The 25,428-nt window shown below is 53.7% G+C and overlaps 1 protein-coding gene and 1 long non-coding RNA gene across 2 annotated transcripts in view; one reads left to right on the top strand and one right to left on the bottom strand.

The window, feature by feature from the left end:
- Positions 1-14,516, top strand: part of LOC106510717 (uncharacterized) — a 21,932-nt gene extending 7,416 nt beyond the window's left edge. The window contains exons 3-4 of the long non-coding RNA XR_002345187.2: positions 11,563-11,700; positions 12,281-14,516. This is a non-coding gene — a long non-coding RNA (uncharacterized LOC106510717). The remainder of the gene's footprint in view (positions 1-11,562; positions 11,701-12,280) is intronic.
- On the bottom strand, positions 12,591-25,428 carry CDCP2 (CUB domain containing protein 2). Its single transcript, XM_084965019.1, has 6 exons — positions 25,192-25,428; positions 22,610-22,957; positions 20,647-20,982; positions 19,095-19,448; positions 16,044-16,222; positions 12,591-14,009 (listed from the first exon to the last, which is right to left on the bottom strand). The coding sequence occupies exons 1-6, from the start codon at positions 25,268-25,270 to the stop codon at positions 13,683-13,685; spliced, it is 1,623 nt and encodes a 540-aa protein (XP_084821145.1). The 5' UTR covers positions 25,271-25,428; the 3' UTR covers positions 12,591-13,682.

Raw genomic sequence — 25,428 nt, 5'->3', positions numbered from 1 at the left:
ATAAAATGGGCCCCGTTTTTGTCCAAAAAACGATGATCTTGAGCCTCCTTCTACATGAGCAGGAACCTATCCTTCTCAAAGGGTCCCCCAGTTATTCCTGGGAATCCCCCCCAAAGTAGCCACAAACCAGCCTGTCGACGGCTGACACTATAAGATATTCCTTCTTCTCCAGCCCAGGCTCCCTATTCATCAGTATCCTCATCTGGGGCGCACCCTTGAAAGGGTGCCCCTGCCGCCACTGTTAGTGGTGCCTGCTGTGGGGCAGTGTCAGGGCTTTAAAAAGTGCCCCACCCTCCCCTTGCTCTCAGTGTGACCAACCATGGGGGTTGGACCCCTAGGCCCATGTCCCTTGACACCCAGTCCTGCCAAGTGCAGGGCGTGGGCCCCCTTGTGGATTGAGCGCTTTCCAGGTAAGAGTCCTCGGTCAGGCCACCTCCCCTCTGAACCTGAGCCATCTCAACAGTGACATCGAGGTGATAATGCCGACTTGGAAGGGTGGTTAGGAGGATCACGTGAGGTCTGTATACGTGACGCCAGCACGTGGTAGGTGTTCAATAAATGGCAGTTACCATTGTTGTTATTTTACAGTCTGAGACTGGGCTCCCCCAGGAACAGACCCCGAAACAAGGATTTGAGACAAGAGGAAGCACCTGCAGACATGTTGGAAAAAGGAAGGGAAAGAGAGGAGGGTATTATCAAGCAAAGTTCTGATCACTGAGAATTCTGCCAAGGAACTCAGCAGGATAGTGTGGAGTGTGCCTCAAAGTTGTCCCAGTCAAGGGGCAGGGGAGCTGGGGGTGCATATCCGCCTCCCACTGGCTGGGATCCGCTGTCCTGTGCTGTGACTGTGGCAGTTGGGACCCTTGGAATGTCAGGGCATCAGGCAGGCAGTGCAGCCACAGTAGAGATGAGAAACAGCCCTGGAGAAGAGGAGTCCTCACCCATGGTCACTCAGTGGGGACGTGAGCAGCCAGACCCAAAGCCCCGACGTCCCTACCCCTACCTCAGAGTGCCCGCCACCGAGGGGGGTCTCCCCTCTGGGCCAGCAGGAGATGATAGTGTAGGGGTGGGGAAGGAGGCATGTCCCCAGACTGGCCTGGCAAGAATTCTCAGAACCTAGAATCTGGAACTGCGTCTAAGCCAACATTCTTACTCATCCTTTAGCCATGTCCAGACGTCCTCGTCTGCCCATGGTCCAGATGAGCTCAGGGCCATGGCTGGAGGCGGGGAGGCCAGGGGAGGCTAGTGATGGCCGGGCAGATCTCAGTGGGGATGAGAGAGACAGCAGCAGACCGGAAAGACGGTGGCACGTGGAATCGACAGGCTGGAGGTGGGAGGTGGGGGAGAGGGAGGGATGAGCCCAGGCGTCTGCCGGGGTGACTCATCCAGATAGGAGCACAGGAGGAGGGAGAGGCTTGGGGACATCATCATTCCATGTGAGGCTTACGGGGAGCTGTGCCTGTGGGGCAGCCTGGAGCTGTCGCTTAGAGCAGCAGATGAGGGAGGTCTGGGTGGAGACCCAGACTGGGATAGAACCAAAACCCCCAGGATAGAAGAGACTGACCACCACCCTACATGGGGAGGGCACAGGGGCCTCCTCTGTCCGACTCATGAGGCTCCCAAGAAACTGTCTCCACTGCACTGGCTGTTTCCCCTTTGACATACTCGCTCATCTGGGGACTAACAAGTCCAGGACTTCCCTAATCTTAAAACGCAAAGTCCCACATCCTGGAGCCCCTCCATCCTGGCACGCAAGTCCAGCTGGGACAACTGGTCCCCCTTCACATACCCCAGTTTTAAGGATTTGGTCAGTGTCCGTCTTTCCCAGCCCCGGTAATAGGACTGAAGAGTCGGGGAGAGAGAAGGATGCCAGGAGGATTTAGGCCTTGTTTGGATGCTGGAGGAAACCCTCCAGGAGGCATTTTAAATCATTTTTCTGATGGGAAACTGGCACAACACAGAGTGACTCAGTCAGGCTTCAGGGGTGGTGTGGCCTTTGTGCCCCAGGTCGCTCTTCCTCATCACCATCTGTCCTCACCGGGAGGCCATCAGCGTCCTCCTCATGCCCCACAAGGTGGCGCTGTGCCCAACGCCAGGCCAGGCCTCCGCCAGGTGGGCAGAGGCAACTCCAGAGCCTCTGGCAGATCTGCTGAACCACTCCCCGAGCCTCCCCAGGCCTGGGCCCTTAGGAACCAGCTGGTGGAGGAAGACACCTCGAAGCCCCCACGTACATGCAGAGTCCCTCTCGCCAGGCGTGTACGCACTCACCACACCCTTCTGCCCTCACAGGCCCCCAAACACCCCAAACCCCGCAGCCCTGCGGGAACATGCTTGACTGACCGTCCAGTCCCTTCTGGAGAGGATGCACACACACGCACGCACGCACGCATACGCAGAACACCCCGGTACACAAGCACACACACTCCTCCTGCAGTCAAGTGCTCTTCTTCCCTTAGCTTCCTTCTCTGCTCCCCCACCTCTCCTCCCACCTCCCGCTCACAGCCCTTGGTGAGGATCAAATGAGATGCTGGAAGAGATAGGGTTTCACAGAGCGAAGCAGGTTAGGCATGCATGAGGATGCAGTGGGGATAACGTCAGACACACACGTATGTTGGCAGACACACCTGCACACACAGCAACACGCAGCCCCCTGCACCTGTGCCCCTGTCCACCGTGCATGTGAAAGCCAGCAGAGGGACTCACAACCACAAACTGCCCTGCTGCTCAGAACCGTGGGCCTGGTCTAGACACCTGACACCCAGTGGGCCCCTCCCGCCCAGGGTCCCTTTGGGCTTTGAAATGGAACTGGCAAAGAGGGCCAGTGTCAAGGTAGGGTTTCCCCAAACCTCCAGACTAGCTCCCAGCCAGCCTCAGTGTCAGCTCTGGGTGGAAACGTGCTCTCAGGACCTGCCCCCCCCCCCACCCCCAGCAGCCCTGGTTCCTGCTGTGTGGCCTCAGGCAAGGCCTTCCCTTCTCTGGTCCCTCCCCTGCTCCTGAGGCTGGATCATCCTCTACCAGATCTTAAGAGGGCTGGGGGGTCTGGGTGAAAGATTGGGCAGGGAGGGACGTGCTGGCCTGGAGGGTCCTACCCATATAAATCGGAACTCCCTTTCCACCTCTAACTCCAGGCCACCTTGAGCACTCGGGGGAACCTCTGTGGGGGGGGCGCTGTTAGTAAGGAGTGTGTCACAGAGCCTGGTACACCGGGGGCAGAGGGGAAGTCTTCCTCCTTCAGTGGTGACAGGGAGCCATCATTTTGTGTTAGGGATTGTGTGGACAGAGGCAAAAGAAAGCATTTCCAGGAATTCCCAGTGGCTCAGTGTGGATTCTATCCCTGGCCTCGCTCAGTGTGTAAAGGATCCAGCATTGCCATGAGCTACGGTGTAGGTTGCAGACGTGGCTTGGATCCCTGTGTTGCTGTGGCTGTGGTGTAGGCTGGCAGCTACAGCTCTTGATTCAGCACCTAGCCTGGGAACTTCCATATGCTGTGGGTGTGGTCCCAAAAAGAAGAGAAAAAAAGAAAAGAAACACACACAAAAAGGAAGTTCTCATCGTGGCTCAGTGGTTAACAAACCCGACTAGCATCCATGAGGACACGGATTTGATTCCTGGCCTCACTCGGTGGGTTAAGGATCTGGTGTTGCTGTGAGCTGTGGCGCAGGTCACAGATGTGGCTTGGATCCCACGTTTCTGTGGCTGTGGTGTAGGCTGGAAGCTACAGCTCTGATTGGACCCCTAGCCTTGGAGCCTCCATATGCCATGGGTGTGGCCCTAAAAAGACAAAAAAAAAAAAAAAAAAAAGAAAAAGAAAAGAAAGAAAGAAAAGAAAAAGAAAGAAAGCACTTCCACAGCCCTGGCAGAGCCAGAGGCACCTAAGGACAGGATGCTGCAGCCAGAGGAGGAGCAGGTGAAAGGCTCAGAGCCCAGTGCCTCCTTCCCACCTTACCTGCCCTCAGCCTGGCGCCAGGTCCTGCCAGAGACTAGTGAAGCTGGGGAGGAGAGGGTGTCCGGGAGCATGGGACTGTGCCTGGACATCCATGTTGTATGCATCAGTATCTGTGTGTTTGTGTGTGTGTGTGTGTGTGTGTGTGCGCGCGCGCGCACGTGCGCGCGCATGCGCGCTCACGCGTGTGCAAGAGGGCTTCTCTCCATGCATCTGAGAGTGTGTGCACAATCTCTCAGATGAGCCTGTGGCTTGGGTTTGAATTCCAGAGACCCTTCTGGGCTTTGTGACTTTGCCCAAATTGCTTCACCTCTCTGTGCCCCTGGCTCCTCACTTATAAAATGGAGATTATGATGATAATAAAAACTAAAGGATAGCACAGGTCTCAAGGGATTAAAGAGGATACGTGTAAAAAGCAGTTGCATGAGTACCCGGTGGCACACAGTTTGTGTCCAAAGAACTGTTGGCTGCGGTTTTATATGCAGCCAGCACTGTGGGCTCATTCATCTGTTCATTTTTATTCATTCACTGGCTCCATCTCGGTGCCAGGCCAGCACTGTGCTGTAGGCCGAGGATGCGGAGGTGAACCGGACAGGGTCCTTGACCTCCAGGATTTCCCAGAAGGATGGGGGAGACAGAGCTGAATACTGACAGTGACAGCAAAGCGGATGTTAAGAGAGGTTGCTGGGAGCCAGAGGAAGGGAGCAGGAGCCCCCAGCATGGAGAAGCATCACCCCCCACATCCCCCCACCCCAGTATACCACCCCCTTGGAGTGTTCTCTGCTCTGGAACCATCCACCCGCTTTCCTACCTCCAGGCCTTTGTTCACGCTGCTTCCTCTGCACAGAAAGCCTTTCCCCTGTTCTGCCTGGTATCTGCTGTGCCTTTTTGAAGGACTTGGCCTCAGTGCCATATCCTCTGTCCAACTCGGACCAAAGGGCCCCTGGCTTTACCTGCCACACGCATCAAGGATAAGCCATCTGGTAGATGCAGAGCCAACACATGCAACCTCCTGGGGCTGCTTGTTTCCAGCCTTAGATCCGTCACCAACTCTCAGTGTGACCTTGAGCGCGTCACTTCACGTCTCAGGGCTCAGGTTCCACCTCTGCAAAATGGGCAACACCTCCTTCAGGACAGGTGTGAGGATCAAAGGACAGAACATTCAGGGAAAGCACTTCTGCACACTATAAAATGCTGGGCACCCATCCAGGGGAGTTTTCATTCAGGCAGCTTCCTTTCCCCTTCTGGGCGTGAGCCAAAAGGTGTGTACGCCCCACAGGCTCAAGCTGCAGATACCTGGAGCCCAGAAGCTCAAGCAGTTTCTGTTTGGGGTTTATTCATGTTTGATTTCAAAGACAGGGAAACTCCCTCACTCAGGCGCTCTGGGCGGGCCCTGGTCAACTGAGTTGCCAGGGGAGTCCCCAGGGGGTCGGGGGCCTGATGGCCCCCCACGGGGATCAGATGGAAAGTCACCCCCCAGGAAGGAGAGAGGGCGATGAGATTGTGCTGCAGGGACAGAGTGTCCCTTGGAGTCAGGTGACCTGGGTGTGATTCGGGCTCCTCTGGGTGACCTTAGGCCAATCACTGTCTTTCCAGGGTTCAGCTCTAAAGCCAGGGCACAGGATGTATGACTTGGGGAGCGCTTTATACTCCATGGGGCCTGGCAGCACCAAATGGGGACCAAAACAGGCATGGCCACCCAAGCCAGGCTTTTCCCCCACCTGCCTTTCTGGCCTCATGATCTCCACTCTCTCCTTCCACTCTGTGCTGTCCTACGTGGTGATCTTGGGGTTCCCTAAAGGTTCCCAAATCTAGCCGCTCTCCAGCTGTGCCCTGCCTGAAACACCTTTTTTTTCTTTTTCTTTTTCCAGCCGCGCCCCTGGGATATGGAGGTTCTCAGTCTAGGGGTCAAATCAGAGCTGCAGCTGCTGGCCTACACCACAGCCATGGCAACACCACGTCTGAGCCAGATCTGCGACCTACACCACAGCTCACGGCAACGCTGAGTCCCCAACCCACTGAGCGAGGCCAGGGATCAAACCTGCATCCTCACAGACACTGTGTCAGGTTCTTAAGCCTCTGAGCCACAACAGGAACTTTTAAAACACCTTTCCTCCCCTCTCTCGCTCCCCTTCCACCTGTTTAAGGCCTCCTCATGCCCCAGCACCCTGCCTAGCCATCACCACCTCAGGGGCACACACCCTGCTTCCAGGCAGCATCTCGGCGCCTCTTCTGGCCCCCGTGCTCATCTGCTGTGAGACTCTTGGTTTAGGAGCAGGTCACACCACTCGCATTGTCCTGTCTCCCCAGCACCGCAAGTTCAGGCCAGGCATGCAGAGCATGAATAGATACCCCTGAAGCGTCCTCTTGGCCCAGACAGCAGGGGACCATCTGGGAGAATCTAGGTGCTTCTGGTTTCGTGGAAAGAGCCCCGGAACGCCCTTGAGTTCCCATTCCACCACTTCCCAGTTGGGTGGTCTTTGGTGAGCTCCTCAGCCCAGCTGGGCCTCAGTTTTCTCATCTGTAAAGTGGACTGTCATGAAGATGAGAGTGGGAAAGTGGCTGCGTGCCCGGAGGCTCAGTGAGGCTGAGCTGTGACCACTCTATCTCCATTTCTGCAGCAAGTCCAAGAGACGTGGCGCACAGGCCCTTTGCAGTGCAGCCCCCAGAGCTACAGCCAGGGATGTTCAGTGTAGCTGTGGGCTTCAGGCCCAGGCAGAGCCAGGGTGCTGACATGGCCGGAGTAGCCTTCCCAGAGCCTGGGTGGGCTTGAAGGAAGCCAGCAGAGGGCAGTGAGCCCCACTGATTCTCCAGGATGGAGGTCAGATGGGGCCTCATTGATTTTGGAGAAGAATGTGGAGCCGCCCTGGGAGGCCCTGAGACTCAGTGTCCAGGGCAGCAGGGCCTGGCCTCAGGCACTGTGTGTATTGGTGCCCGCAGAGCAGAACAGCAAGCCAGGTAACCACAGGTTCCTGGTACGCTCTATTGGGAGCAGCCTTTAACTGGGCACCTGTGGTGAGGCTGCAGCTGGTTGGCGTCTCTCTGGGACCCCAAATCATTTTGCAGTTTCAGGCCGAGACTGCTCAAAGCTTACCTGGTTCATGCTCCACGCTAATCTCTGTGCCCAGAAGGGTTACCGCTGCTGGACTCTGAAATCAGGCCACCTGATTCGAGGCCTGCTCTACCTCTAACATGATGTGACAGTGGGTGAGACACCCACTCTCTCTGCCAAAGATCTCCCGTGAGGCCTAAACCAGCTAAGACACGTGACGAGTGTAGCAAGAACAATCCCTGCCGTCAGTATGAGCCTTCACCTAATGGGAGCTAGAAGCTGTGACCTCAAGCGAGTGAACACCTTGGTGCCTCAGTTTCCTCAGCTGTGAAAGGGGACTTATAACAATATGCACACCTCACAGCGTTATTACAGGAATCAAATGAACTAATTTGGGGAAAGTGCTTGGATTCTTGGAATAGCACCAGGCACAAAGTGTTCAATATTAATATCTTTTTTTTCTATTTATTTTTGTTTTTTTTTTCAATATTAATATCTAAAATGTATTTTGGGAGCTCCCCTCATGGTGCAGCGGAAACGAATCTGACTAGGAACAATGAGGATGTGGGTTCAATCCCTGGCCTCGTTCAGTGGGTTAAGGATCCGGCGTTGCCGTGAGCTGTGGTGTAGGTCGCAGAGGGTTGCTGTGGCTGTGGGGTAGGCCAGCGGCTACAGCTCTGATTTGACCCCTTAGCCTGGGAACCTCCATGTGCCGCAGGTGCAGCCCTAAAAAGATTTTTTTAAAAAAATGTATTAGGTTACAACTACAAATGTGCATTACAGTTGCTGTCTGTTTTTCTCATTCACTCTCCTCACTTGCTCTGTTGTAAGGTCTGGGCTCTGCAGACAGACCTAGTGCCTGGATTCAAATCCTACCCCACTGTTTCTTTGCACGAATAATAGTAGTTAATGTTTAGAGAATTAGAGGAGAAAGTACATGAAAACAAATCTAGAAAAATGCCTGGCATAGAGTAATTTTCAAAAAAAAAAGTGTCTACTATTATTCCCAATTTATAGGTGAGGAAATCAGGATTTGGGGAGGGTAGGGAAGCTAGTGGCAGAGCCAAGATGGGAGCCCTACTCCCCAGTCCAACTCCTGACACCCTCTGTGCCTCCTTCCCTCTGAGCGCCAGCGCCGTGGCCCAGGTCCTGACTCATGGTGGGTGCTGGGGAAGTGCCTCTTGAAGGAGACCCAGAGAACTGGCGATTGGCCACGAAGCTGGTTTACTCCCAAACAGCGTGTGTGGTGCCAGCACATCAAGAGCCTTTCTACATAGTGGGCTCTGTCCCAGGAGAAGACATCCATGACAGCAAAGAGTGGCCACATGGCCCTCTGGGTCCAGCGGGCTTCATCCTGAAGCCAAAATCATAGCAGCTGCTTTCCCTGTCGTTCTGAGAGAAGCAGCTGTGTCATCTATGTCCCTAAAGAACAACTCCCAGCTGCCTTTCCAGCTGACCCTCCCCCCCCAACATCCCTCCCTGCCCTTCCTGGCTCTCAGTCATGACGTGCTCTTTCATGCCTCTTGCCTTAGCACAGGCAGTTCCTTGTGCCTGGATGCCATTCCCTCTCCTCTGCCTGATGAGCCTCCTGGTACTGTGAGTCCTTCTGGGCTCCTCTAATACTACATAATACTACTAATTTTAACCCTGTCCTGGAGTTCCCTCTGTGGGCACAATGGAATCGGCGGCATCTCCACAGCACCAGGACTCAGGTTCAATCCCCTGAGTCAGAGAAAGGAATGAACCCAGGTCTGCCTGACCTGCAGGCTAGAAGTTTTCCCAGGGCCAGCACAGCCACTGGCCGCGGGCTTCCTCAGTAGTAATATTGGCACTACAGGGACAGACTGGCAGGAGGACCCAAAGCTTTAACCCAGCACAGTGCGTTAAAGTATCCAGTGCTGTTGCAGCTGCAGCTCCGGTCTGATCCCTGGTCCAGGAACTCCATATGCCCCGGGGCAGCCAAAAAAAGAAAAGAAATACACAAATAAATACATAAATAAAATAATAATTTTAACCCTGCCTTGTTCCTAAAAGGCTTTGAGTGGAGAGCGCTTTGCTTGTTTCTGTGCTTGTCTCCATTTGCTGCTCCAGATCCACACTCACTGTTCACCCTGCTCTCCGCCCAGCCCTCTGGTTTCAGCCAGGAGTAGTCTCCTCTGTCCGGGGGAGTCTGGAGGGGCCCCCGGGCTGGCCGTGTCCCTCCAAGCGCAAGCTGCCTCCTCTCCCCTTTCAAGCCAGAGGACGGTCAGAACCCCGCTGTTTACTGGCCCCAGTTGCTGCACTCTCCCCTGCGGTTTCTCTGTACTCTGCCGGCACCTTTGTCAGCTGTCCCTTTATTAAACTCACTTCGGATTCCCGAATTCAGTGGCCTGTCTGCTGGTTCCCACTGACCCTGACTGATACGGTCCCTTTGAGCAGTGTGTACCTTAGAGCTGGCTAGTCCCCCCAGACGTGGGCTCCTGAAGGGAGGGGCCTGTCTGAGCCAGTCTGCACCTCCATGGGCAGAGCAGCACCCAGAAGGCGCCACACACGTGGGGTTGGATGAAGCGAGTTGCGTGAAACTGTCCAGCCATCCATTCACTCATTCATTCTCTCATTCAACCACGACGGCTCAATGAGGCTGCATGTGCCAGGCTCTGGCAGCGGTGGACAAGGGGAAGACAGCCTTCTTGGAGCTGGCATTGTGGAGGGGAAATGCGCGTAAAGGGGAAAAAGCAAGCACACCCCACACCGTTTCAGAGGGGTACAGGAGTTCCCGCTGTGGCTCAGCGATCACGAACCCAGCTAGTATCCATGAGGACTCAGGTTCGATCCCTGGCCTCGCTCAGTGGGTTAAGGATCCAGCATTGCTGTGAGCTGTGGTCGCAGACATGGCTCGGATCCAGTGTTGCTGTGGCTGTGGTGTAGGCCGGCAGCTGCAGCTCCAATTAGACCTCTAGCCTGGGAACCTCCATATGCCGCAGGTGCGGCCCTAAAAAAAATTAAAAAAAAAAAAAAGGTATCCAGAGGGGTACAAAGTGACAGGTGTAGGGGCTCAGTTTTAGACTTGTGATGGGGGTGGGGCAGTGGACAAAGAAGCATGTGCGGGAGCCACACCAGGCAGTGCCCTGGTGCCAGGACATTGCACACAGAGGGACCAGGGGCTAGCAAGGCTGGGGGTGGGAATGATCTTGGTTCACTGAAGAACAGCAGGGAAGCCAGGAGGCCAGAGCAGATTGGGCTCAGGGTGACTCCTAGGAGTGAGCAGGGACTTGCTATCTTGTAAGGCCCTTCAGCTCTGGGATGGGGAAAATCCTCAGGGAAGCGCCTGCCCGGGCCTGGGCCTGCCAGCAACCCCCCTGAACAGTCCTGGAGGAGGCCCTGAGTGGGGCTCGCTCCCTTGTTTCCTCAGTCCTCACGGCGACCTCACGAGCTGGGGCGGGGCAGGGGGGGGCTGGGGTCTTTCTACCCCTGGTCCACACAGGAGGAAACTGACCCTCAGAGAGGTTAAGCCACCCGCCCAAGGTCACATGGAGTCAGAGAAAGGAATGAACCCAGGTCTGCCTGACCTGCTGGCTAGAAGTTTTCCCAGGACCAGCACAAACATTGGCCGCGGGCTTCCTCAGTAGTAATATTGGCACTACAGGGACAGACTGGCAGGAGGACCCAAAGCTCCAGGCCACGCAGCCAGTAAGGATGGAGCTGGGGGTCTGAGCTGCGCTCTTTCCACAGCCCCCTGCCCTCTGAAAAGAGCAGATGGTAGCGGGGCAGGAGAGCTTTGCCGTGCCCCATCCCCACCTGGCGCCCAACACTTCCAGGGCCAGGGCACATGGGCTAATGGGTATCATCTCAGCCCCTTCATTTCTAGAGACATTGTGCGGCATAAAGACTGTCATTTCCTGCGACTCATGCAGGGTAATCAACGTGCCGGCTGCCCGGAGGGCTGGGAATGGCAGTACTGAGGCCCGTTCATGAAGATAAAACCGCCCTCGCTCTCCTTGCCATTCAGTCCTTCCCAGCCAGACTCAGCCCTTGTGTCTGAGAGCATCGGCTAAGTGTCCCAAGAGGCCCCAGCTTGCTGCATAGTCCCCTAACTCAGGGAAGTACTGTCTCCCTCAGCCTAGTTTCAACACGTCCTAGCCATGTGACCTTGGGCACAGAACTTCCCCTTTCCAAACCTCAGTTTCCTCATCTGTGAAATGGGGGCAATTATGTCTGCCTCACAAGGTGGCTTAAGTGAGATGACACATCTTAAACCCCTGCCCCATAGGCGTGCTTAGGAATAGTAGCTGTGACAGCGACGACAGTGCTGGGGGTGATAGTGATGCTTGCCATGATTTGAAAATAGGAACCCTGAGGCCAGAGAGGGGAATGGGCTCCCTCAAGGTCACACAGCAAGTCAGCAGCAAAGCTGGGCCTAGAACTTGGGTTTCTAGGCCAGAGCTTTTGCGTATTACCACTGACTCATGGGTCAAGGATAAGTGAGTTTCGTTGACTCCTTCCATGGATGGGCACTGTCATCCATCATCTCATTTAATCCTCACAACAGAGAGATGAAGTATGTGTTATTATTATCCTGACTTTGCAGGTGAGAAGGCTGAGGTGTCTACCCAAGGTCACGCAGCTAGCAAACATTGGAGCCCGAGATGGACCAGGAGTGGTCTGCCTGCAGAACCTCAGCCCGGACCTTGGTGCCAGGGCCCTTGAAGAAGACCAGCTGCTGAGGGTGAGGCCAAGGAGCCCAGCTTTGTGTGCACACACAGTCACACACTCAGCCCTGCCACAGGCTGGGCTGTTGTCCCCCCATTCTGAGAAGTTGACAAGGATAGTGTAAGCTTAGGTCCAGCGGTCAACCCAAAACCCAGCCCATGGGCCCTGGAGGGCAGAAACCCATGGGCATCCTAGAGAGTGTATGGTGTGTGTCTAGTCCTGCCCAGACATGGAAATTGAGACCTGGGAAATCTGTGAGGCTTCGCAACTCAGGCTGGCTCCGTGGCTGGAAGAGTCTGAGAGTGAGAAGGTAGCTGGCAGAGAAAGAGGCTGGGGCCCCTGCCCCAGACACCCCAGCATCTCCTGCTGGCATGTTACCCTGACAGACCTTTAAAGCATCATGTCGCTACACCCTCAGCAAGGTGTGGTTCCCTTCTGCAGGTGGGGATGGGATACCAAGGCTCATAGAATCAAAGCGGCTCGCTCAGACTCATTTAAAAAAGAGTGTGGAGTCGAATCTGGTTCTCCCAATGTCCAGGCTACCCTTTCCTCCTTGCTTGATTCATTTCTTGCTTTATGGGCTCTTTTCTCTCTAGCTCTTTTCTCCGTGAGTTACCAGCTCCTCTGCACCCCTGGCCCTGATTTGCTGACACTTGACTGTAAGCATCGTGAAGTCAGGAATCGCCTTTGATCAGCTCAGCTCTGGGTGTCTGGCACCTGTCACAGCAGTAAGTACAAGGCTGGAAATCTGTGGATGTTTGCTGGATTGTTTAAGGAACTGTAATTGAACTGCATTTTTTAAAATTGATGCCAGTGGCTGGCACAGCCAATTTGGAGACTTCTATTATGAAAGGACTCACTTGAGTGATTCATTATGCAAATATAAAGGTGAACAGGGGAAAGTGATGTATTATAAATATATTTTTGTTTATTTTTCATTAACAAGATTGCTCCACTTCTTGATATATAGGGCTCTGGGGAGGGCTGGACCAATTTGCATAAGGATGCAGAAGTCTTCTCACAGGGAAGCATTGGGGAGCCAACCCCTGCTCACTGTGATGTAAACTTAGAAAAATACGGGTGGCCTGGAGTAGTTCTGAGTAGATCGGAGTAGCTCTGAGTGAAGTCCAATGGCAGGAGAAGGTCCAGATGGCTCCAAAGAGGAGGAGGATGGGCTGGGGATCTGAGCTTGACATCAGGGGTGAGGACAAAGACACAAGGGACTTCAATCAGCTTTTCAGTCAAGGATCACGATCTATTGAAGGGAAAATGCCAGCATGAAAGAGACACTAGTTCTCGGCCTCCAGCCTCACTCCTGAGCACAGCGTGGGCCTGCCTGTGCTTTATACTCTAGAGCATCGCCACCTGGGTGGACAGGCAGCCACGGGGAGGCACACCAGTCTTCGACAGTGACACCCTATGGCAGGGGCTGATATGGCAGCACTAGGTGGGGTTTCAGCTCCCTTTCCTTCTGTCCCTGGAGTTTGGAGGCAGGACTGGCCCCTTTTTGACAAAGTCCTCAGGGTTCCTGTGTCAGTTCAGAAGAGTGGAGGCTCCTGGATGGAAACTGAACTTCCTGCTGATGAAGCCTTAGGATGAGCAATTCATTGGAAAATTAGGAGATGCCTTATTTGTATCCTGAGTTGGTGAAGTACTCCTACAAGTTGCAGAACAAGTCAGTTTTATCAGCTCTGTCACCAGGGACCACACTGGGTACACTGACAAGTAGCACATACGGGAAAGTTCTTTTCTACAGCAGAGACTCTTTAAAATGAATAACAACAATTGCACACAATGCTCTTACCCGTTTATGAGGCTGAGCCTCAGGTCAGCCCTTTGAGGTAAGCAGAGCAGAGGAAAGAGCCCCAGAAAACTGAGGCTCAGAAGGGGATGGTGACTTGCCCATAGTCTCCAACAAGTCACCAAGGCCTGTCCCATCCCTGTTGTGGGTCCCCCTCCCCCAGGGATGCCAGATGCCAGGTCCCTACCCGCCTCTGCTTACAGCAGCATCAGGACCACGATGGCAATGACCATGAGGACTCCAGCCAGGATGCAAAGGCCCAGGAAGACAATGTCACTGGTGTCCTGGGCCACCATGGCCACAGGGCTCTCCAGCGGCTCTGCCTCATCCCTGGGTGGTGCTTCCTGAAGGTGCTCAGCCGTGGCAGCATAGGGCCCAAGCCAGTTGGAGCCGGACAGCAGGTGGACAGAGGCCTCTTTGCGCCGTGGCTCACAGCGGACTTCATACTCGTGGACGTCCTCCCGCCCACCAGCCGAGAAGTCGATGTACAGCACACTGACGATCACCGCAGTGTTGTTTCTTCTCTGTGGGAATCAAGGGGCGCTTGCTCACGTCTGAAGGGGCCAGGTCTGACCCTGTTCCCCTAGATATGTGGGGACTCAGTGCCAAGGGGGAAGAACCCCAGGAGCCTGAGTTCCAGTCCCAGCTGAGCCACTGACTACCTTCCCACCCGGAGCCTCAGGGTCCCCACCTGTAAAAGAAGGGGTCAGGTGACTTGTGGGTCTCTCCCAACTCTGGGCTTCCAAAAATCTCTGATACCGTGTCCCTTTTTCATTGTGCCCTCAGCCTGTCTGCCACCACACTCTCTGAAGAAGACCAGTCTCCTGGATTTTTGTGACACAGAATGGGGAAAAGACAGACAGAAGCTGGAGCTCCCACTGTGGTACAATGGGATCAGGTTCAGTCCCTGGCCCGGCACAGCAGGTTAAGGATCTGGCATTACTGCAGCTGCAGCTTAGTGGCTCAGATCTATCTGATCCCTTGGCCCAAAAGCTCCATATGCCATGGTGCAGCCAAAAAGAAAAAAGAAAGAGGAAAGAAAGAGAATGGAAGGGGATCCAATGAAAGGGTGGAAGTGAATCTACATAATGAAGAAGGGAGGGAAAAATCACATAAAACAGCAGTGCAGGAAAGTTTCAGGAGTTTTTGAGGAGTAAGGGATTTGAGGAGGAAAGAATGGCCGCACAAATGTGGTGTTAGGGTCTTGAAATCAAGTCTCCGGGGTTTTAAAGAGATGCACAAAAGGGTTGTCATGGCTTTTGGCCATTTCAACTATGCATCTTTGAAAGCAGCTCAATGCAGAGACTGGTCCTTATGGGTCTAGGACTTACAAGGGTTACACTAGGAACCCATGGGTCTAAGGTTCTCAGCTTTTACATTTCCAAGATTCTGTGATTCTTTGGCTCCAAGTTCTAGTGGTGGTTCTGTGACTCTGAGACCCTGAGTGTCTATGAGTTCTTTGTCCTAGGTTTTATGATTTTCTGCTTCTCGGATTTTCTGTCTCCATCACTTCATGACTCTATGGAATGTGGTTCTGTCCCAGAGAAAACTGCTGGGAGATTTAGGGCACGGTGTTGAGGTGAGGGCAGATTATTTTGGCAGTCAAGACTGAGCCCCAGTTCTCTTCTATTCAGGTCAGAAGGGTAGTGGCTGCCAGGAGGATGGGGAAGCAGTGGGTGGGCTGGAGAGGTCAGGGGCACACATGAGGTTGATGTTGGGTGTTGCTAGAAAGCACATGATTTCCACCAAGCCAATGTGATGAATCCTCAGATACCAGGGCTGCAGTGTTCTCCCCAAGAGACCACTGTGCCTTCTCCTCCTTTCCCCTTCCCAGCCTCTCCCGAAGAACCTAAACATCCAGGGTGTTTGGGCTGCTGCCCAGCGATTCTGAGGGCCCCAGGCCTGAATTCAAGGCCTCCAAAATACAAGGATGGTAGAAAAACTTTATTTGTTGCCTTTCTGCCTTTGGAGGGAGGTGGATCGTGTCTCTCTCTATATATTTTTTTGACTGCACCTGCACCATGTGTAAGTTCCCACCCAGTAGTGACCAGCTGAAGCAGTGTCAATGCCAGATCCTTAACCCACTGAGCCCAAGGGAACCCTCAGATCCTGCCTCTTGAAGGGCCCTTTTGTTTTTCGGAGCCCAGAGATGGGTTTGGATCACAAGATTGGAGAGGAGGTAGGCAGGAGGCAGCAGTGTTCAAACAGCTCTGCGTGTTAGAGAAGTGGGGACCCAGTGGCTCTGGGGAGCTCTGGAGAGGAAGGGGGGGCAGCAGGAAGACCTCCACGAAATGTCAGTTCACGTAGCCTTGCCGGAGGGGCTTCCAGGAAGGGCTTTTGGTTGTCACCGGCTTGTGCAGTCACCCCCACTTGAGTTCTTTGTTGTGTCTACACTGAGCAATTTTGTTGAGGTAAAGCCAAGAGGGGCTGAATTCCATAGCTAGGCTTGTGTGATGACTGGAGCCAGGAAGAGAAGCTGAATTCTTAGGCCTGGCAGGTTCCTTTCCCCAAGCGTCAGAGCCCCTCCCTCCTGCCTGCCCTTCTCCACCTGCCCCTACCTGAGACTCAGTGCCGCAGGTGTCAAAGCGGGCCTGGATCCGGAAGTTGCTGCCGACTTCCTGGGCGGCGCAGCTCCGGCTGCCCAGGTAGACTTTGGTCCGTTCTAGTGGGGCCAGTGCCTGCGCAGATATCAGGATCTGGAAGTCCGTGCGGGAGCAGGTCACGTTCATGGGCACCACTAGAGATGGAGGGAGGAGCTGGAGGCCTTGGGGGCAGACCTTCTGCCCTCACCGTCTCCAAACCCCCATCCAAAGCCCCCTCGAGGAACCGAGGCCCTGAGAGGGGAGGGCTCATGTGTAGTCCGATGAAGATGTTATTTCATTTAACTCCACCAGATTAAGAGCTCCAGGGCGGGCACCATGACTACCTCTCAGTGTCCTCTGAGCCCAGCACAGAGCCTGGCAGCTGCAGTGAATGCTGAATAAACCCCTGAATGAATGAATGGATGGATGAAGGAATATTCTTAATTATAATAAAAGCTACTATTTGCTGCTCATGTTTGCAACACGCCAGGCAGTCCATTCAATCATTTAACAAACATTTATGGCCTATTATGCGCAGGCGCTATTCTAAACACCAGATACAGAAATGGAAAGGAAAAAAAGAAGAGCCACAAATGCCCACCCTCTTGGACCTTCCATTCTAGTTGGGTGAGGGAGCAATAAATATGTAAAATATACCTACATGGGGGAGAGATCTGAAGGAAAGTCAAGGGAAGAAGAAAGATGGGAGCAGGGAGAGCAGAACGCGTGGGTGGGGATGGGGGGCTGCGGTCTGAGAAGGCTGGCGAAGGACCCCTCGCTGGCCCTCCTTCCTAGGACCCCTGAGACGGACATGACTAAACCCATCTTAGAGTTTTGGAGCCTGAAGCTCCAAGAGATGAAGTTGTCTGCAGTAGCCAACCTGGGATTCTAATCATCTAATGTATGAGATTCCCCAGTTCCTGGTCTTTCCACTCTATGTGGTGCCCCCTGCTCTCCCTCCCAGCCAGACTAAGTGTGTGGGATTGTGCAAGCATGTGTGTGTGTGTGTGTGTGTGTGTGTGTGTGTGCGCGCGTGCACGCACACGCACGTGCAGGGGGTGGGAGGTGGGAGAGGGGGGTGTGGGCAGTACTCGCTGGGCCAGGGGTGAGTGTAGTGGGAAGGGAGGGGGGTTGCTGGCAGGAGGAAAAGGAAAGAGCTGGCAGACAGAGGCCTGGAACTCTCACCCCCTCCTCGGGAAATGCCTCAGACATATTTCAGCCTCTGGTGTCTGGGAGTCGAGGATTTATGGGCCCGCCGTCTCCCACGATGATCTTGGTGGCGCTGAACTGTGTGTCACCCCTGATTGATGCCGAGGCCGTCCTCCAGCCGGGAGGCCGCCTGCAGCCTGGGCCACATCTGGAGCCTGGCCCTGCACGAGAGCCCTGTCTGACCCTGGGCTCCCACAGGCCTTGGGGAGGGAGGTGGGGCGGGCGGGGGTAGGGGCTCCCGCCTCTGGAACAGGAGCCCAGAGGGGAGCTGCCCCACCCTCCGTCTCCGGAGGCCCCAAAAGGAGAAGAGGCTCGACCCAGATCACACAGAGCTGGGAGAGGACCCAGTCCTGAAAAGAAGACCATCAGAGCCCAGAGGGACTTTGTGTACAGATCCCTTAGCGAGCCAATTGCCTCATTTTACTGCGAGGGGCAGAGAGAAAGCCCCGTGGCACCTGGCTCTCCAAGTGTGCCTGGAGAAGGGGTCGCTCTAACAGCGGGCCATCTCCCGGGAGGCCGGATGGAGATGACCGAAGCTGGCAGAGGGAGGCTCTGCCCAGGTCACTTGGCTGCAGCTCTGCTGTTTCCCCATCGCTGGGACCTCTGACGCCTCTCGCACATGGAGAGGAGGAAAGATCTTTTGAACGTAGAATGAGCCTGAAACCCACGAGGAAAAGAAATCCACCCTCAGCAAGGATGGCTTCCGAGCCAGGCGCTGTGACCCGTGTTACCTCGTTTCACCTTAACGACCGCCTACCCAGGGCATTTGTCAAGCCCTCCTACAGGTGAGCCCCTTCGGTCACAGCAGCATCTGGATGTGGCCCTGATCTGTCTGAGCTCAGCCCTGGGCCTCCTCCAATGCGGAAGGACAGGTGTGAGTTCCAGCCTCGGCTGTGCCACCCCACTGCCTGTGTGCCAGCAATGAGGTCCTTTCCCTCTGCACCTCGATTTCTGTACCTGTACAAGAGGCTCTAGCCTTGTCAGGCAGAAGGCAAAATGGGTCCAGAGCACTGGCATTTCTGGGCCCACAGCCCGGGGAAGGGTGGTGAGAGGAAGGGATAGATAATAGATGCTGTCAGCTGGCAAATCTAACTGGCACTATGGAGGATGAAAAAGCTGAGTGCCCAGTTCCTCAGGCCAGGCATCGCCATATGACCAAGTTCAAAATAATGAGATGAAGAAGACTTCTGAAGGCTCCTGAAAAGGCTTTTACTTTCCTGATAAAGGGGCATTTGTGGCTGGCACTTCTTCTACCCTCTTCCAGCTTTGAATATGAACATGATGCCTGGGGTTGTGGCAGCCATCTCGCAGTCCTGAGGCCAAGACAAACTCAGACATACCAGCTGGGACACTGTTGAGTCCCTGAACGAACACAGCAGCTACCCAGCTCTGGACTTCTTCTTATGTGAGGAAAACAAAGGCCATTTTTTTTTTTTCAAACCAGTGTCATTCAGGGCATATGACTGTACAAGCAAGACTGGTCAGCATCTCCATGGTTACATCAGTTGTTTACCATATTTTGTGAGCTACCTCTGGATACAGAGGATCAACCATAGTACAAGAGAGGCCCGGAGCCCAGCGGGGAGAAGACGGAGAGGAATTAGGAATCACGGATTTGGAAGCTGGTAAAACACAACACCGTAATAGTGAAAATAAGCAAGGGCCCTATCAGGACAGTCTCAGAGGCCCCAGGGCAGGAGCTGGCAGTGGTGTAGCCACCCAAGAAGTTGGTAGGAGGGAGGGAAGAGGCTGCAAAGACCTGAGACCCCGGCCTCACCTTCCCCTACCAGCACACCCGCATCCTCAGCCCTAGCTCACCTCCCAGGTAGGCCACAGAGAAGCCCCTGCGGGTGGTGCTGCGGTCCGTGTGCAGCAGAAGCAGGAGCTGGTTGTGGCTCGAGGTGACCGGGGGTGGCAGGTGGTGGCCACACCAATTCCCCAGCAGGGGCGCCTCCTCACTGGCTCCATCAAAGGCCGCCAGGTAGTCAAAGTCACAGGTCCTGGTCAGGCTGTTGGGTCCCTCCAGGTCCAGGTCCAGGAAGAACACCTTGACCCGGTAGCCAGGAGGCAGGCGGATGGTCCAGTGGCACCGGATGTTGTTAGGGTAGGAGCTGGGGTACTGGGGGCTGGAGAAGTTGCCCCGCACGGCTGTGTACACTTCCTGGCATTCTCCTGGATTGGGGAGAGTGGGACAGATGGAGCAATGGTGAGAAGGGTGGAGTCTGTCACCCTCTGCAGCCACTGCCTGGACAGCAGGTGTTGTAGGGGTCCTGAAACCACCCTGGCAGGTTGGACACCATAGCCAGCAAACCAGACAATTGATCCCGAAGCCTGGTTTGAACTGAAACTAGACAAAAGCCGGGACTCTCGTGCCAACTGGCAATCCATTTCATGAGTGTGACCTCGATAGGAATTCAATAACATACCTCATACCTGTGGTTGGGAGTGAATCCAAATTCGGACTTAAGAGACAAGGTAGTTCAGGACCTAATCTTGGCCCTTTTCTCAGCGCCTCTCAACCAGCCCCACCTTCCAGCCTCACAAAACAGCTAATACTACGAGCACAGCAAACCCTCTCTGTCCTCTGTGACTTTGCACATGCTGATCCCTCTGCTTAGAACACCCCTCCCTTCCTTCTGCCTCTAACTCCTTCAAAGCACTGCTCAATTCTCTCCTCCTCCAGGAAGTCATCCACGAGTCTTCCTGTTAGCACAGATCACAGTTAACCACTGAGCCACGAAGGAACTCCCAATAAAAACATTTTTTTTTTAAGTGATGTGTTAGATCACTGCTGTGAAAAAAACTTTTGTAAGGAGTTGAAGGAAGTGATTAATTCTCAGTAAATCATGGAGTTTCCACTGTGGCTCAGGGGTAACAAACCCGGCTGGTATCCATGAGGATGCAGGTTCAATCCCTGGCCTCGCTCAGTGGGTTAAGGATCACGGTGTTGCCGTGAGCTGTGGTATAGGTGGCAGACGTGGCTTGGATCTGGCATCCCTGTGGCTGTGGTGTAGGCCGGCAGCTGTAGCTTAGCCCAGGAATTTCCATATGCAGCACCTGCGGCCCTAAAAAAGAAACAAAAATAAAAAAAGACCTGAGTAAATCAGGGAGTCTTCCCAGAGGAGGTAACACGCTTGTGCCTTGGCAAAGGCCAGGAGGGAAGGGTGTCCTAGGGCATTTCAGGCAGAGAAAGAGCAGGAAGTGCAAGGTCCAGAGGCAGAAAACTATGGCCCCTCCCCACTGTCCCCGCCCCTGACCTCAGGCAGGCGTAGTGGGGAGGCAGGAGCCCCCCCACGCACAGAGTGCTCAGGGTACAGCTCCAGGCCCCCCAACACACAGGGCATTTGGGGTGCAGCTCCAGCCGCCCTACCTGAGAAGTAGTACGCCTTGAAGCCCCGGCCTCCAATGTTAAAGTCAGACTTGAAGACCACCTGCAGCTCGTGGCCCAGGGACACAAGCGTGGAGGGCCTGGCGCTGCCACAGTAGTGGTGCCCATGAGCGGGGCCAGGCCCCTCGAGCACCGCCACGTAGTCATAGGTGCACTGCTCGCTGCCCTCCACCTGGAAGTCCGCGAACACCAGCTTGACGGTGGCGGGGCCGGCCGCCCGGATCACCCAGCGACACTCCACGTTGTTGGGGTAGTTGTTGGGGTACTCAGGGCTGGTGAGGACCCCCGACAGGCCCGTCAGGACACCACCACACACATCTGCAAGGGAGCCCGCTTGAACTGAGCTTTCTCCCTCCCCATGGCTCCCCCGCCTCTCCTTGGGAACGTGCCCCTCCCACAGGTGTTCACGGGAAGCTCTCCCATCCACTGATCCCTGGCAAAAGGGCGGGCACAGGCCGTCTCTTTAAACCATGAGGAATGCATTGTGGTTTTTCCCATTTTTACAACTGATAAAGTGGAGGCAGAGCAAAGCAACTTACCTGCGTGAGTTTGGGTTCACCCAGACAAGGAGTTGAGCCCAAGGAGTTTATTTGGGAGAGACAGGTGACCAAAGGTGGGCACTGGGAGGGTGAGGGTGGGGGAGCAGGGGCCTTCACACACCAGCTCCCCAGGACCCAGGCCAAAGGCTGTGAGGGGTAGAGAGGAGCTGCCAAAGCTCCAGGAAAAGCCCTCAGGCGTGGAGATTGGCAGGAGCCATTGCAGTGGCAAGGCCCATGGACTAGGGCAGGGCCCCCAGAGCAGGTCACCCATGTGGTATCAGGAACATGACTAACTGCAGAGTTTGTGCCCTTGACCTTGGGACTTTCAGTGTCCCCTCCTACCAGGCCAGTGGGGCACAGAGACTGAGCTACTCGAGACCAGGAAAGTTATCAAACCTCCTAAACAGATGAGGAAACAGGACTAAAAGGAGGATCTGATGAAGAAGAGATGGACTTACGCATGAAGACGGGGGTCTTCTGAGATCTGTCTTTTATGACTGTGTGACCCTCGGCAAGTAACCCAACCTCTCTGAGCCTCATGGGAATGTTAGAAATCCTAAGATCTGGAGTTCCCGTCGTGGCGCAGTGGTTAACGAATCCGACTAGGAACCATGAGGTTGTGGGTTCGATCCCTGCCCTTGCTCAGTGGGTTAACGATCCGGCGTTGCCGTGAGCTGTGGTGTAGGTTGCAGATGCGGCTCGGATCCCGCATTTCTGTGGCTCTGGCGTAGGCCGGTGGCTACAGCTCCGATTCAACCCCTAGCCTGGGAACCTCCATATGCCGCGGGAGCGGCCCAAGAAATAGCAACAACAACAACAAAAAAAGACAAAAAAAAAAAAAAGAAAGAAAAAAAAAAAAGAAATCCTAAGATCTGCCCAGCCTGATCCACCAGGCTCAGACTCCTGCAAGTCTGAGAAGTTGCTGGTGAAAGCCCTTTGGAACCTCATGTGGCTCCACACAGATCCTCAGGCACCTTCCACTCCTGAGGATGTGAAGGGGAGGGGCAGGGAATCCCGTGCCTGGGACCTGCTGAGGTGCCACAGCGGGATCAGCAGCAGCGGCAGCATGGTGTCCCCTCTTGTGTCCTGATGCTATGCCTGGGGTGAGAAGGACAAGGAGAGGAGAGCACAAGAGGCCTCGTTCCCCAGCACAGTGAGACCCTCCGGGGGCTCCTGGGAGAACGGAGGGAGACGAGCAGAGTGTTGCCGTGAAGGTGAGAACACACACCACCCAGACTGCAAACAGAGGCTGCCTTTGCCCCGTGAGCTGTGTGAGCAGGGACTCCAGGTTACACAGCAGCCTGCACACTTAGATGCCGAGACCCTGCCCGTCTCACTTACTCCTCTGCTGCCTTCCCCCCACCTCCATCCAGGGGCCACCCTCTCCACCGCCAAGTCCCCCTTGCCTTTCTGGTAGCCCGCGGAAAAGCCGCGGCTGGCCACGTGCTTGTCTGAGTGGAAGACCACAGACATGACGTGCCAGGAGGAGGTGAAGGGTGGCGGGGGCACCTGGCCACAGAACCTCCCCAGCAGGTTGCCCTGATCTCCGGAGGCCCCGTTGTAGATCTCCAGGAAGTCGAAGCTGCAGGTATCATGGTACTCCAGGTCGAAGGCGTGGAAGGTGAGCAGCACAGAGGAGCCCTCAGCCACCACAATCAGCCAACTACACTCCGTGTTGTAGGGGTAGAGCCTGGGGAAGTTAGGGCTGGAGAAGTTTCCAGAAGGTGCTGAGAGCACACCCCCACATTTGACACCTGGGGCAGAAGGGAAGAATGGCTCAGAGTCAGCACTGGGGTCTTGGGTGGGTGGTGGCCAAGCTACAAAGCAACGTCTTTGAGATGAAGCCATAGCCCTTAATTAATTCACTTATTCATGTATTTGTTCATTCATTTACTTAGTCTTCAAATACTTAGCAGGCATTCATTCAAGAAAGAGTTTGAGTGCTAGGCATTGTTCTAGGTGCAAGAATCAACAGACAAAAATCCCGGTAGGGAAGACCGACAGTAAATATAATAAGGAAAATATAAAGCATCTTAACTAGTGATAAGTGCTCTGGGGGAAAATAAAGCAGGGAAAGGAAACAGGACATGTCAGGTGGGCCTATCATTTTAGATAAAATAGTACTATATGCTGGGCATTAGGGAATTCAAAAATCAAAAACAATAATACCCCCCCCATCCTGAGTGAAAATGTGCACAGTCTATTACAAAGTTAAAAGTACATTCTTATATGTTCATATTTGCTTATGTTTTGAAAAAGAAAACAATGGAAGGAAACTAATAAAAATGGTTCTCTGTCCTGAGAAGAAGTAAGCAGACAGGAGGAAACAGACATGACTGCTATTAAATGCAACATATTTCACCCTTTTGACTTTTTAATCATGAGCAATTTTTCGTACAGTTTATAAATTATAAAAAAAGGTTAAGTAATCCCTAAAAATGCCAAACTAAAACAAATAAGCTTAACTCTATGTCAAGTTGGAGGCACATTCACATGGGGAAAAATAATTTCACATTATGTTAAAACATGATTTTGAATGTATGTTCCTAGTGGAATGCCCAAGGACAAAATGAACCACCAAGAAATATTAAACAACATGCAATAGACTTACTATTAGTAGTAATAGGAAATACTGTTATTTTACAATATCTTATACATTTGAATGGAGGATTTATGTTAATGTCAATAGAAACGAAGATTTTCAGTGTAAGAGAAGAGTGATACAAATTGAAATTAAAAAACTAAGTAGAACACTTTGTGACCCTTAATTTGAATTGAAAACATTGGTATGAATTTAAGATCTATTTTTATCTCCAAAAATGTTAATATCCTGGCTTTGTTCCCTAAGAAGCCTAAAAGCAATGATATTCCAGTCGTGTTTTGCATCCCTGGCCTTAGATTAGGATTATTATGTCCAACTAAAATGAACCAGGGCTCCTTGGAGGAATGGTCTAGGGCAGGAAATACACAAAATACACTTGGGACATCTTGTCACACCAGAAGGTAAAGAAACTATCAAAGAGCTCCCTTGGTGGCTAACTGGATTAAGAACTGGAATAGTATCCATGAGGATGCAGGTTTGATCTCTGGCCTTGCTCAGTGGGTTGGGGATCCAGTGTTGCCGTGAGCTGTGGTGTAGGTCAGAGATGCGGCTCAGCTTTGGTGTTGCCATGGCTGTGCTGTAGGTAGGCTGGTAGCTACAGCTCTGATTCGACCCCTAGCCTAGAAACTTCCATATGCCTTGGGTGCAGCCCTTTAAAAGAAAAGAAAAGCTCCAAGGACGGAGCATCTGAGGCTGACTAGGGATGTGGAAGGCTTCCTGGAGGAGGTGGTATTGGACCTGAGCTTGACGGATGAGCCAGAAGTTCTCAGGTGGAAAAACAGAAAAGGGACCTCCCAGGCTGAGGGCAAAGGAGGTGGAAAACCTTGAGGGTGAAGCATCTCTAGAAGAAGGCGTGATCCTTTGCCAGAGCATGGGGTGCCCAAGGGACGCTGGGAACCAAGGCTGGATATTAAAGATTGGAGCCAAACCTGGGAGGGCATTGAATGCCTTCATAAGAAACTTTGATTTCACTTGGCTGGCAGTAAGGAAGTACAGCAGGCTCTCAGGAGGGCAGTAAAGACTCCTTCCAGCAATAACCTTTAATAGTTCTCTGAGCCATTCCCTTTGCTCTCACAGTAACCACGCAGACATAGACAGGTTACTTAATCGCTCTCTGCCTCAGTTTCCTCATCTGTAAAATGGGAGGCTAATACCCACCCTGAAGTTTGGTTGTGAAGAGTAAATGCATTCATACATGTAAAGCACATAGCAGGCACTCAACAAGTATAGTTTTTCCTCATCTCAGAAGCAATTCAGCTGAGCCGACTCACCCCAAAAGAGCTGCCTGCCTCTTGGCCTCCCACATAGAAACCTCCTGAGACCGCATTGTCACCTGCTACTCCTCTGCCCTCCTCCCAGTTGCTGCCTGTCCCCAGCAGCTCCTACCTTTCATGGCCTGGGCCCTGGGGCCTGGGCCCAGCAGTGCCACTCCCAGCAGCAGACAGAACCTCAGCTCTGCCAGCATCTCCTCACCGGGTCCCCGGCACGTCTGTTGTGCTGGGGGCAGGCCAGGACCTGAAGGGCTGGAGCAGGAGAAGGAGAGGTGAGGCTGAAAGGGCCTCCAAGTTAATGGTGGTGTGAATAATTCATCGGCCCCTCGAATTAGTAAGCTGATCCGCAGGT

This window comes from Sus scrofa, chromosome 6 (genome assembly GCF_054392235.1).
Source record: "Sus scrofa isolate SSC_HxYL_T2T_F1_AM1 chromosome 6, Sscrofa_HxYL_maternal_Yorkshire_Landrace_v2.0, whole genome shotgun sequence".
Taxonomy (NCBI): Eukaryota; Metazoa; Chordata; class Mammalia; order Artiodactyla; family Suidae; genus Sus; species Sus scrofa.
This window is presented reverse-complemented; position numbering and strand designations above follow the sequence as displayed.

Excerpts from the sequence above, each read along its gene's own strand:
- CDCP2 (XM_084965019.1), bottom strand. The coding sequence starts at position 25,270 with ATGCTGGCAGAGCTGAGGTTCTGTCTGCTGCTGGGAGTGGCACTGCTG. Across the intron at positions 22,958-25,191 it reads CAGGGCCCAGGCCATGAAAG|GTGTCAAATGTGGGGGTGTG; the intron begins GTAGGAGCTGCT and ends CTTCTGCCCCAG. Across the intron at positions 19,449-20,646 it reads CAAGGCGTACTACTTCTCAG|GAGAATGCCAGGAAGTGTAC; the intron begins GTAGGGCGGCTG and ends TCCCCAATCCAG.